The 14,411-nt window shown below is 35.1% G+C and overlaps 1 protein-coding gene across 1 annotated transcript in view; it reads left to right on the top strand.

The window, feature by feature from the left end:
• AMDHD1 (amidohydrolase domain containing 1) overlaps nt 1–14,411 on the top strand; it is a 64,075-nt gene that overhangs the window by 24,419 nt on the left and 25,245 nt on the right. Inside the window, exons 4-7 of the mRNA XM_053719797.1 lie at nt 5,651–5,928; nt 7,268–7,493; nt 9,166–9,290; nt 12,467–12,560. Of these exons, the coding sequence (XP_053575772.1) occupies nt 5,651–5,928; nt 7,268–7,493; nt 9,166–9,290; nt 12,467–12,560 (723 nt within the window). The remainder of the gene's footprint in view (nt 1–5,650; nt 5,929–7,267; nt 7,494–9,165; nt 9,291–12,466; nt 12,561–14,411) is intronic.

Genomic DNA, 14,411 nt, shown 5'->3' with positions numbered 1-14,411 from the left:
GAACTTAGTATTTTTTTATGTAAAAGAGCTGTTTAACTTAGGGCAATGCCTTACAAAAGAGACTACTATTTGTAGTTTAGTTTAGGGGGTGTTTTCTATTTTTGGTTTTTATTTTCTTAGGGGTATTAGATTAGGTTAAATTTATTTATTTTTTTGATAATTTTGCTTATTTTTTCTGTAATTTTGGACTTTTTTTATTTTTTGTTATTTAATCTTAGGTTGTATTTTTAAATTAATGCTAGGATTTATTATTTGCGTTGTGGGGGGTTGGCGGTTTAGGAGTTAATAGGTTAGTTAGGTTTATTGCGATGTGGGGGTTGGCGGTTTAGGGGTTAATAGGTTAATTATGTTATTTTTGTTGTTTACTTTGCGGATTAGGGGTTAAAGGGACACTGAACCCAAATTTTTTCTTTCGTGATTCAGATAGAGCATGCAATTTTCTAATTTATTCCTATTATCAATTTTTCTTTATTCTCTTGCTATCTTTATTTGAAAAAGAAGGCAGCTAAGCTTTTTTTTTTGGTTCAGATCTGTTGACAGCACTTTTTTATTGGTGAATGATTTTTTTCACCAATCTGCAAGAACAACCCAGGTTCACCAAAAATGGGCCGGCATCTAAACTTACATTCTTGCATTTCAAATAAAGATACCAAGAGAATGAAGAAAATTTGATAATAGGAGTAAATTAGAAAGTTGCTTAAAATTACATGCTCTATCTGAATCACAAATGAAAAAATTTGGGTTTAGTGTCCCTTTAATTACTAAATTTTTTTCCGATGTGGGGGTTGGCGGTTTAGGAATTTGTTAATATTTCTTGCAGGCGCTTAAGTGTTTTTTTTTTTTTGTTATACTTCGTGCGGGTGGTTAGGTTTTTTAATTTTGCGTGTGCGGTTACGTGTTTTTTGTTTTTCTTTATATTTTGTGCGGGCGGTGACTTTTTTTTTTTTGTTATTTCGTGCAGGTGCGTGTTTTTTCTTCTCTCTTAATGCTTTGTTTGCCAGGTGGATTCTTTTGGATGCGCGCGCAGCCAACATTCCTCTTTGACTGCGTGCGCAACTGCCGATGGCGACGGATGCGTTACAAACGCGATTGTAGTATATATAATAGCTATCATAGTGGTGGCTCTGTACAACATAGCAAATCAGTGGTGGCTCTGTACAACATAGCAAATCAGTGGTGGTTCTGCATAATGAATCAAACAGTGGTGATAATATATAAAACACACAAACCTGGAGGCAGGAGGACTAATATTAGCATGTCTAACAGGAGCATTTTCTAAGATGCAGGCCGACAAGTTCTCAAGCAAACCTGTCCACCTGCAATCACCACTTGGCACAGAGTTCTGAACGCATCTTGATACATTTTTACAATAGACCACGTTTAAAGTGATAGTAAAGTCAGTGTGTAATTTTAAAACCCTTTTAATTACACTTTCATTTTCAAATGTGCTTTGTTCTCTAGGTATCTGTTGCTGAAAAAAATATGTACATATCCTACACTACTGGGACCTTGCTGGTGATTGGTGGCTGCACACATTTTGTTTCTTGTGATTGGCTTGCAAGATGTGCATTGCGGCTCCTACAGCAAAGGATAAATAGAGACTGAAGCAAATTTAATAATATAAGTAAACTGGAAAGTTGTTTGAAATTGTGTGTTCTATCTGAATCATAAAAAAGGGTTTCATGTCCCCTTAACTTGAAGTGGATTACTGACCAATGTTGTGCAGGGAACCAGTACAACGCACATTTTGACCAGTTTATAGTGATAACGAACATTTATATACTTATAAAAATAACAATCTGCACAATATGATAATTCAAGACATCTATACACATGCTGCTCTGCATAATTAATGCAGAGTACCTACACACTGATAACTTATATGCTGTGCTGCATAATGATGCTGAACATTTATACACTGAAAATGAACACACTGCCCTATATAATTATTATGCCAATTAGCTATACACTGAAATTGGATTTATCTTGCAATATATCAAAAGTAGGTAGATTTTCAGTGGTCCTACGAGTGCCCATTATCCCCATTAATAGCCATTGGGCTTTGTGTGGTGGCGAATCCCACTGCTGTCATTGGCAGCAGAGAGAGAGTTGGGTCCGTGCAGAGATCTGTTTCAGCCAGGTGCTTGCAGATGTTCTGGATGACCTGCACTCTCTGCCCCTCTTTGTTTCAGGCCCAGGGGAGTCCCCTACCATTCTAGCCATTATGCCACCACATATGGCCACTAATATGAAGCCCAAATTAGGCAGCTAAAAAATAACCATACACATATTTAAATAAAATAAAAATTGCCATGCACCCCATTTGCGCATTTAGGCGGTTGCCTAGTCTTCCTCTATTGTAGCAGCAGCCCTGACCAAGAGAATTAAGCAAAATTGATAATCAAAGTAAATTGGAAAATTATTAAAAAATAAAAAATCATGCTCTCTCCAGCCCATTTAATTTTGACTTTACCGTCCCTTTTAAGTATAATTTGACTCTTAAAATATTTATCTGAGGGATACACTGCTCCTTCCCTCAGCAGACTTTTTCCTTAAAGGGACAGTCTACACAATTTTTGTTTAAAAAGATAAATGCCTTTACTACCCATTCCCCAGCTTTGCACAACCAACATTGTTAGATTAATACACTTTATAACCTTTAAACCTCTAAATGTCTACCTGTTTCAAAGGCTCTATTGACGGCCTCTTAATCACATGCTTTTTTATTAGCTTTTCACAACAGGAGACTGAAAGTTCATGTGGGCCATACAGATAATAATCTGTTCACACCCGAGACGTTATTTAAGAGTTAGCAGAACACAATACTAAATGCAAGTCAACAGATAATAGTCATTCATGGGATCAGTGGGCTGTCAGAAGATGCTTAGATACAAGGTAATCACAGAGGTAAAAAGTATATTAATATAACTGTGTTGGTTGCGCAAAACTGGGGAATGGCTGATAAAGGGATTATCTTTCTTTTAAAACATTAAAAATTATATTGTAGACTGTCCCTTTTAAGTGTATCAGCACAATATGATTAGACATATGTTCCCAAGAATTTGGGATTTCTACACTGCTATTTTTATGTAGTTCTATTTTAAGAGGTTATTTAAACTTGCTAGAGCTATTTATATTTTGTTAATTTTATTTTAAGCATAAATGGTTTTGCTGTCTTTTATAAATTTATTATTTTAACTACCACATTTTAAAAATCATAAATGTATTTTGTGTTGACAATATTAAAAAGATGTTAACCAGTAAATACATGCCAGACATGATTATGTATTCAAAGATTAGCCTTTGAATAATATGCAGCTGTATTTTTTACAATTATATCAGGTTTTTTTTGTAATATTGAAGATATAATTGTAAATGTTTAGTTTCTAAAAACTACTTTAGATTGTATAAAGTAATGGGCACTGTCATGTTTAAACTTAATTTCCCCCTTATCTATCATCCCTGCTGGGGACAATTAGGGACAGGAATAAAACAAGCAAAAGACTATGCAGAAAAGGTTGTGTAGAAACTGTTAGACAATTACTTACTAATTCTGTGTTCGTCACAAATGTGTTTGCACAGCCCTTTTTATATCTGTCCCTAATTTTCCTCAGTAGGATAGCTAGATAAGGGGAAGACTTACGTTTAATCATTGCTGTGCCCATTACTTTATTGAAACTGTGTGTTCAATTATAAGAAAATGGGGTAAAATAAGTAATGAAAGAATATTGCAAAGTTTTTTTTAACTACAATTAAACTATATAAATCTTATATTACAATCTCATACTGTCTAATTTCCCTAAAACTTTTTATAATGTTTAAACGCTGCTTAAAAGATAACTTAGTTTGAACCACATTTTTTTGCCTAAAATGGTAAAAGTAGTATTATTATGATCTGTGTTTAGGAGTTTTTAACAGAAAAACACTTCTTAAGTCCTGAGGGGCATTTGAATTAATCTATATCTCACAATCACACATCATAATTCTTTCTATCAGTCACATATAGCCCAGTGATTAATAACCTGCTTGTAAGCCACATACAGTGCAGGGATTCATCCCTTGGTAGTCAGTCAGCGGATAGAGTTTAACCCATTGTCTACCACATCATGAGTTTTAAATCCCTTATTTGCCCAGATGCTTAACAGGGTATAAGCCTGGATGTTTTGTGGGTAGGGTTTAGTCCATCCATGTACATCTTGGCTTGTTTCTATGTACTAATAATGTCCTTTGTCCATTAAATACCATTCTGAACCAGACAGATGAAATTGTCATCTTGTACATCATGGACATATGGGTAATGTTATAATATACAGAGTCTGGGGTGTAATATACGCCCTCACTAGACCACCAGTAAAAACGTGATGTACTGGTTTAGCTGAATGACCCTCAAAAAATAATAAAGTCATACATACCTATCGGTAGTACAGAAATTCTTGTATTCAGTGTTATGATCGATTGCTGAACACACTGGCATAGTGAATATCTAAAGGTACATGATTGTTTAGAGACTCACAGAGGCAAATGTTTCTGACACTGCAAGTTCATTGTGGGCATCCAGGGTATCCTCCTAGTGCTGGAAAACACTATACAGTCATTGTGAGGCTGAACTGCAGTATAGTGTGTGTGTGTGTATATATAGATATATAGATAGTTCGAGAGAGAGAGAGCTATAGATCGAGATATATATATATATATATATATATATATATATATTATTATTATTATTATTATTATTATTATTATTATTATTATTATTATAATCCCTGATGATGTACAATATTTGGGTTACTACAAAATGTGTGCATTTTTTATTGAGGTTACTGAGCCCTAGCGTGTGTTTTTACTTTAAGGCAAAACCACAAAAAGCTTAACATAACATTTATTTACATCTTTAAAGTCCTTTCATTCCTAATTTTATTTAAAATGGGTTCATGACACACATGTCCTAATTCTCGAGTGTATTAAGGACCTGTGTAATTGACCAGTACATAAAACCTCTAATTTAACCCATAGGTTTTACCATAAATCTCCAGCATTTGTTCTTAATGGACTGTCTAGTCAAAAATCATGATTCAGATAGGGCATGCAATTTTAAACAACTTTCCAATTTACTTTTTTCATCAAATTTGCTTTGCTCTCTTCGTATTCTTTGTGAAAAAGCTAAAGCTAGGTAGGTTTATGTGCTAATTTCTAAGCCGTTGAACGACCTCCTATCTCAGTACATTTTGACAGTTATTCAGTTAGACACTTAGTTCATGTGTGTCATACAGATTGTGATCACTCCCATGGAGTTATTTAAGATTCAGTACTTATTGGCTAAAATACGTGTCTGTCAAAATAACTGAAGGGGGCAGTCAGCAGAGGCTTAGAAACAAGGTAATCGCAGAGGTAAAAAGTCTATTAATATAAACGTGTTGCTTATGCAAAACTAGGGAATGGGTAATAAAGGGATTGTCTTTCTTTTTAAACAATACAAATTCTGGACAGTACTGTCTCTTTAAGCACCATGAGCAGAGCCTGTGAATGGGGAAAAGGATAACACTGAGCCTGGTTGCCCACAAACTTTTCCCACAATGAAGAAAGGGTCAACTCCTGTGAAAGTTTGCTATTAGGTACTTGAGATGAATGGTTGGTTACATTTTTTCTTTAGCTTGCAGGTGCCACATATATGGATATCCACCAGGCTGGAGGAGGTATACACTTTACTGTAAATCACACCCATGCAGCATCAGAAGATGAGCTGTTCTGCAGCTTCCAACACCGTCTGCAGAGAATGATTCACTCTGGGACCACTTTGGTTGAGTGCAAGAGTGGATATGGGTTAAATCTAGAGAATGAACTGAAGATGCTGAGAGTGATTGAAAGAGCTAAAAGAGAAATGGACATTGGAATCTCATCAACTTACTGTGGAGCCCATGCTGTGCCAAAGTAAGGACATTCATTTATATTCTATATATTGAAAGATAGCATGCTGGGCAAAGTACAGTGTGACGTAGAACCTACATACATATGGCACAAAAGGTTAATATTAATTGGCTGATCATGGGGACAATTTACAAAAAAAGTTGTTTTTATTCAGCACAAGAACATTTATTTATAAAACAAACAAACAAAAAACACTAATACATTTTGAAGCATTCTATTTTTAATTGAAATAAGATTTCTTTAAAAAAATTTTTTAGAAAATTATCTATCAATTGAAAATTTAAATCTAAAAGAAACAACTATTTGGAAGAAAAGAGCTTGTTTGTGTATCGCTTTACTAGTATGTCGTTTAACTAGTAAAGTCCCTTTAGCGTTTACTGAGGAGACCTTCTTGTTATTTACCCTCACGAGACCCCCAGGAAATCTATTAACATGTAAATTCCATCAGTTTTATTAACTCTACTTGTATCATCCCTGCCTCTAGAAATCCAACAGGTCCCAGTTGCAATCTGACCCCCACACACACTGCAATACACCCACGTACATCCATTAAGCCACAACTTCACAATTCCTTATGTGTAACACCCTATCCAAATTCCAATTTAATTAAAGCCCCTGACACAATCCCACTGCAGTAAACCTCATCCAGTACATGACCCCCCCATCCTCCATTGGAACAGTTTAAAGGGACATTTAACCCAAATTGTTTTCTTTTCTGTTAGAACATGTAAGTGTTTAATCAATTTTCCTATATTATCTTATTTGCTTCATTCTCTTGGTATCCTTTGTTGAAAGTGCAGCAATGCAATATTGGGCACTAGTTGAACACTTGGGTAAGCCAATGTAAAGAGGCACATATGTGCACCCACCAATCAGCAGCTAGTTCCCAACTCCTGAGCCTACCTATTTTTTTTATTTTTCAACAAAGGGATACCAAGAGAGTGAAGCAAAATAGATAATAGAAGTATACTGAAAAGTTGTTTGGAATTGTGTTCTATATCCGAATCATGAAAGAACATTTCTGGGTTTCATGTCCCTTTAAACCCCCTCCCCTCAAAAAATAAAATGGCCCTAGGTTTAAAAAAGGTCTCCTCCTCTTACCTCCAAAATACCCAACCCGTTGTGTGGTAGAAGTGTGTCAGCCTCTTCTGGCCAGGTCCCTGATGGGCAACGTCTATGATACAGTATGGGCCTTCCTCTGAATATTTTCCATTTATAATGAATGTACTAATTATTGTCTTTTTTTTATATTACATTTATTCCATCCAATTTAGTTACTAACCAATCAGGACTGAGTCCATCCACTCTTCTGATGAAATATCTTTTTTGTTTTTCTGATCAGGGGAAAAACTGCAGTAGAAGCAGCAGATGATATTATCAATAACCAGATCCCTGCGCTAAAGCAGATGTCTACGAGTGGTGAACTTCATGTTGAAAATATTGATGTCTTCTGCGAAAAAGGTGTCTTCGATCTGGAATCTACTCAAAGAATTCTACAGGCTGGGCAAGCTATAGGGTTACAGCTAAACTTTCATGGAGATGAACTTAACCCAATGAAATCTGCTGAGGTACTTGCACACTTTTATTTTGCTTTGATTTGTGGGTACATAGTCTTCTTAGCGGCCAAACAGAGCTGGATCACACTGTTATACATTATAGCCCCCTCTAGCACCTAATCGGAATATTCTGTTTAAAGACATCATGCTTACAAAATTATCTGCACCATTTAAAATATGTTTGCCTTTGTTTTGTTGAAAAATATATTTTTCTGTGATAAATAAAACCAACTTACTGTGTAAAAAGCGTTTACTTATATTTTTATATTTATAATATTTTTTTTTATGAGAGTTTGAGATTTAACTGCTGCTGTTTTATAAATACAGCTGTATTAGAGCATTTTGTGTCAGTCACTGGCCTACAGCAGATCTAGTCTATCTCTACTGAAATATACACCGCTGTATAGAAAAGTAAACCTGGAACAAATACAATTCATTACAGTGGAACTGGATAAAGATGGATTATATCTAATTGCAAAAGAAAATCACATATAACTATGTGTTAAAGCCCTGCAAAGAGGTTAAACACATAGTTAAAGTCAGGTCAAGAGCAGGAATGTATTATTGGACCAAAGAGACTAATGTCTGTAGCAACCAATCAGCATCTAGCCAGCAGTGAGTTGCTGCTCCTGGGGCTACCAAAGTATGATTTTCAACAAAGCATAGCAAGAGAACAAATTAAATTTGACAATAGAAGTGAACTGAAAAGCCACATAAACTTGTGCACACTGTCTGAACTATCAACATTTCATTTTGGATTTTGTGTTCCTTTTTAATAGATTTACAAATCCATTTAATATTTATAATCCACAGAATTGTGAAATAGCAGTGATCTAAAATACAGTTGTTTTATGTATTTTTGTGCCCTAGGTGTATCTGTTACATGCAACCACCATATAAAGGGATAAAGTATAAAGAATAAACTGCTCTAATTATTTATGGCAATTTATTTTTTCATTAACTGCCCCTGTTGCAACAGAGCTCTGCAGCATCCCACAGCATGTTCGATTCATACTGCTAATTAGGTAATACAGGCGCAGCAATACACTACTGAAATCTAGCTGCTGTACCTATGTCTCTTGACATTGGCTAGCCTAATATGTTCAGCTAGCTCCCAGTCGTACATTGGTGCTCCTTCAACAAAGGATACCAAAAAAATGAAGCAAAGTGGATAAAATAAATAAATTGGAAAGTTGTTAAATAAAATTGTATGCTCTATCTGATTTATGAAAAAACATGTGAGTTTAATTTCCCTTTGTTTCCCCTTTTTTAATTTTTTTTTTATATATATTTTTATTAAAATTACTTTCTAGTGCAAAAAAGAAATGAAAGTGCTAGACTTTAATGTACATGAATGTTGTTTACATATAGGGAAAATAGGGAATACATTAAATTAGCTTTTTTTTAACTTTATTACACAAAACTGCATGACACTGAGTCAGATCTGAGGTCTGATTAGACATATTGCTCACAGGGTGTGCAGTTTTATTATATCTTGCTGTATGGGTAGTGGTAATATTGTACTCTGTTAAATATTGAATCACTATGATTTAGATCTAATGGAAAACAATAGTAGGTTCAAATGTGCAGTTTAAAAAAAATAAAGTGCTACAGCATTGTGTTCTATCTAAAGCGTTCTATTGAAAGTGATTACTGGTTAACTGAACATGTTTCTTTTTCTCAGCTGGGTGCACAGTTAGGGGCGCATGCAGTGAGTCATTTGGAAGAAGTTAGTGATGAAGGAATTACTGCCCTGGCAAATGCAAAATGTTCTGCCATCCTCTTGCCCACAACTGCCTACATTCTGAGGTAACACTGCACTTCTATAGCTCTATACATCTGTGTCCCTATGAGTGCAAGGTAGTATTTAAAAAAATGTGTGTTTTATCATTAAACTGTTTTATTACAGGAAAACTCTCAAGCAACTTGAAGCACCAATACAACTGGTGCTTTTACTGCCCTTTAACTGCACTCCTATAATAAATATAAATATGTATGTATGTATGTATGTATGTGTGTGTGTATATATATATATATATATATATATATATATATATATATATATATATATATATATATATATATATATATATATATATATATATATATATATATATATATATATATATATATATATATATATACAGGGAGTGCAGAATTATCAGGCAAGTTGTATTTTTGAGGATTAATTTTATTATTGAACAACAACCATGTTCTCAATGAACCCAAAAAACTCATTAATATCAAAGCTGAATAGTTTTGGAAGTAGTTTTTAGTTTGTTTTTAGTTATAGCTATTTTAGGGGGATATCTGTGTGTGCAGGTGACTATTACTGTGCATAATTATTAGGCAACTTAACAAAAAACAAATATATATACCCATTTCAATTATTTATTTTTACCAGTGAAACCAATATAACATCTCAACATTCACAAATATACATTTCTGACATTCAAAAACAAAACAAAAACAAATCAGTGACCAATATTGCCACCTTTCTTTGCAAGGACACTCAAAAGCCTGCCATCCATGGATTCTGTCAGTGTTTTGATCTGTTCACCATCAACATTGCGTGCAGCAGCAACCACAGCCTCCCAGACACTGTTCAGAGAGGTGTACTGTTTTCCCTCCTTGTAAATCTCACATTTGATGATGGACCACAGGTTCTCAATGGGGTTCAGATCAGGTGAACAAGGAGGCCATGTCATTAGATTTTCTTCTTTTATACCCTTTCTTGCCAGCCACGCTGTGGAGTACTTGGACGCGTGTGATGGAGCATTGTCCTGCATGAAAATCATGTTTTTCTTGAAGGATGCAGACTTCTTCCTGTACCACTGCTTGAAGAAGGTGTCTTCCAGAAACTGGCAGTAGGACTGGGAGTTGAGCTTGACTCCATCCTCAACCCGAAAAGGCCCCACAAGCTCATCTTTGATGATACCAGCCCAAACCAGTACTCCACCTCCACCTTGCTGGTGTCTGAGTCGGACTGGAGCTCTCTGCCCTTTACCAATCCAGCCACGGTCCCATCCATCTGGCCCATCAAGACTCACTCTCATTTCATCAGTCCATAAAACCTTAGAAAAATCAGTCTTGAGATATTTCTTGGCCCAGTCTTGACGTTTCAGCTTGTGTGTCTTGTTCAGTGGTGGTCGTCTTTCAGCCTTTCTTACCTTGGCCATGTCTCTGAGTATTGCACACCTTGTGCTTTTGGGCACTCCAGTGATGTTGCAGCTCTGAAATTTGGCCAAACTGGTGGCAAGTGGCATCTTGGCAGCTGCACGCTTGACTTTTCTCAGTTCATGGGCAGTTATTTTGCGCCTTGGTTTTTCCACACGCTTCTTGCGACCCTGTTGACTATTTTGAATGAAACGCTTGATTGTTCGATGATCACGCTTCAGAAGCTTTGCAATTTTAAGAGTGCTGCATCCCTCTGCAAGATATCTCACTATTTTTAACTTTTCTGAGCCTGTCAAGTCCTTCTTTTAACCCATTTTGCTAAAGGAAAGGAAGTTGCTTAATAATTATGCTCATCTGATATAGGGTGTTGATGTCATTAGACCACACCCCTTCTCATTACAGAGATGCACATCACCAAATATGCTTAATTGGTAGTAGGCTTTCGAGCCTATACAGCTTGGAGTAAGACAACATGCATAAAGAGGATGATGTGGTCAAAATACTCATTTGCCTAATAATTCTGCACTTCATACATGTATGTATGTATGTATGTATACACAGGGAGTATATATATATATATATATATATATATATATATATATATATATATATATATATATATATATATATATATATCTATCAAGAGAAAAAGTGGTTAAAAACCACAAGTCTACTATAGCCTGCACTGATTAATTAAAGGCAATTCAGAAAACTCCAGGAAATGGGGAACAGATGGATAAAGTGAAAAATCACACTGATTCAGTGACCTCTACAAAAATGCTCCGTTTATTTATTGCTGCTAAATTCTAAGGAGCAATACCTCAAACAGAATATATAAATATATATAATATCTCTCAATCACACATCATAATTCTTTCTATCATTCACATATAGCCCAGTGATTAATAATAACCTGCTTGTAAGCAACATACAGTGCAGGGATTCATTCCTTGGTAGGCAGTCAGTGAATAGAGTTTAACCTGTTGTCTAACACATCGTGAGTTTTAAATCCCTTGTTTGCCCAGATGCTTGACAGGGTTTAACCCTTGAAGTCTTGTGGGTAGGGTTTAGTCCATCCATGTACATTTTGGCTTGTTTCTATGTACTAATAATGTAATTTGTCCATTAAATACCATTCTGAACCAGCCAGATGAAATTGTCATCTTGTACATCATGGACATATGGGTAATGTTAGAATATACAGAGTCTGGGGTGTAATATACGCCCTCACTAGACCACCAGTAAAAATGTGATGTACTGGTTTAGCTGAATGACCCTCAAAAAATAATAATAAAGTCATACATACCTATCGGTAGTACAGAAATTCTTGTATTCAGTGTTATGATCGATTGCTGAACACACTGGCATAGTGAATATCTAAAGGTACATGATTGTTTAGAGACTCACAGAGGCAAATGTTTCTGACACTGCAAGTTCATTGTGGGCATCCAGGGTATCCTCCTAGTGCTGGAAAACACTATACAGTCATTGTGAGGCTCTGAACTGGATTATGTAAAATTGTACCTAGACTGAGAGGTTTACCAGTGCATATCATTAAAAAACTTCACACATTCTGTCCTTTAGAATGGTATAGCATATCTGTCATGGCCATCATTGAAATTTATTGTAATGCATTTAGAGAGTATTTTTTTCTTATCATTTTTGTACTTTTATACTGCAGAAGAATATAACCTGCAGTATGTAAGCCATTATGAGGAAAAAGTTTGTTTTAGTTAATTGATTAATGGTAAATTTGTTGCACTATTTGCAAAATTCCAAAACATGACTGACTTTTTTTCTCCATATAGACTCAAGCAACCTCGAGCAAGAGACATGCTGGATGCTGGAGTCATAGTTTCTCTAGGTAGTGACTTCAACCCCAATGCATACTGTGTGTCTATGGTAGGTAGTACCATAAATGTCACTTTGTTTATAGAGTTCTAGCAGTGGTGTTATTTAGTTTCTGTGCTGCCTCAGGCACTGAGCAACCTACTGCCCCTAACCCCCCCCCCCAAACAATTTTCTCTGATATTTGCCTCCTACTTCTGACAGCCGATAGGTCACTGAGGCGTCTCTAAATCCTTATGCACAAGACACAGGCCTAGTGACAAAAAATATCTTTCTTGGTTTTATTAAACCAACAAGGCTCATGATACGTTGCACCACACAGTACTGGTCTTTAGTAATTAAAGGGACATTAAACCCCAAAATTTTCTTTAATGATTCAGATAGAGAATATCATTTTAAACAACTTTCTAATTTACTTCTATCTAATTTGCTTCATTCTCTTGATATTCTTTCCTGAAAAACATATCTAGATTTGCTCAGTAGCTGCTGATTGGTGGCTGCACATAGATGCCTCGTGTGATTGGCTCACCATGTGCATTGCTATTTCTTTAACAAAGGATATCTAAAGAATGAAGCAATTTAGAAATTAGAAGTAAATTGGAATGTTGTTTAAAATTGTATTCTCTATCTGAATCATGACATATTTTTTTTTGGTTTAATATCCCTTTAAATCAATTTCCTGAATACCCTAACGGCTCCATACATGTGATATAATTATATAAAATACAAATTCAAAGTGTACATATATACAGCATTTAGCATTTTATGTTAACAAAACACTATTAAAAAGGATATTTAATTTTTTTTTTTATTGCTGCATCTAAGAAACGGCATATAAAATGTATTAAAGTTTGTCAGCCGTGAAAAATATTCCCCAGATGGTCTGTGAACAAACTTACACTTCTGTTAATTTCACAATCAACATCTATAACTTTTTGCATTAAAAATATATTTTAACATTTAATATAGTACCGTTTTATATGACTGATATATTTTAGGGTACAGCCACTATAATTAGACATTCAAAGAAAGATTCATCAAGCAATCTGTTTGCATGGGTTAAACACATAGTTATATGGAAGTAATATTGCAATAATAAAATATTAGCACATTTTTCTATTTGCACGTTTATGTCCCTTCAAGTCACTAAAGATTTTCTTTCCTAATCTCCCTGTTTTAAAGAATATACAGAGCTGCATAAGTCCACGCTCTTTTGTTATCACCACTTAAATGATAACTTAAAGGGACATGAAATCCAACATTTTTCTTTCATGATTTAGATAGAGAATACAATTTAAAAAAAGTTTCTAATTTACTTTTTTGTAACAAGATATATCTTTAAGTTGTTTGTCCGTTTCTTTTCTGTACATGTTAAGGGAGGGAATATTGTGTTGTGGCCAATTATCAGAGTTTCGAATAATATCATCCCAGTTTTTAATGTCGTTTAATGCTTTTTGTTCATTGTGTGTTAAGCTATATTCAGTTGATTTGTCAGGCAATTTTGTAATTTGTTCACAGACCACGTCTGTGAATGCCTGTAATTGAGGGCATTGATTTAATTTAGGCATGAAGGTGGATTTATTAATTATCTTGTCCCTCCATTTAACTTCTTTAGGCGGTTCAGATCTTGAGTATTCCATTGAGATGTTCTCTGATAATGGTGTTTCTAGAGTTTCCAGAGTATTTGTTTCCTCCTCGGACCATGTGCGGACTGGTGCTGGTTCAATTGCATCTGTTTTGCCGCTGTAGAGCCTTCTTAGTGCTATTTTGCGGACAAATAAGTGTACATCCTTAATGGTTTCAAATTTGTCCAGGTTTGGAGTAGGACAAAACGACATACCTTTAGAGAGTATTGATCTATGGGCTTCTGATAATAGTTTTTGTGATAAGTTTAGTATTCTTAAT

The sequence above is a fragment of the Bombina bombina genome, chromosome 6 (genome assembly GCF_027579735.1).
Source record: "Bombina bombina isolate aBomBom1 chromosome 6, aBomBom1.pri, whole genome shotgun sequence".
Lineage (NCBI taxonomy): Eukaryota > Metazoa > Chordata > Amphibia > Anura > Bombinatoridae > Bombina > Bombina bombina.
This window is presented reverse-complemented; position numbering and strand designations above follow the sequence as displayed.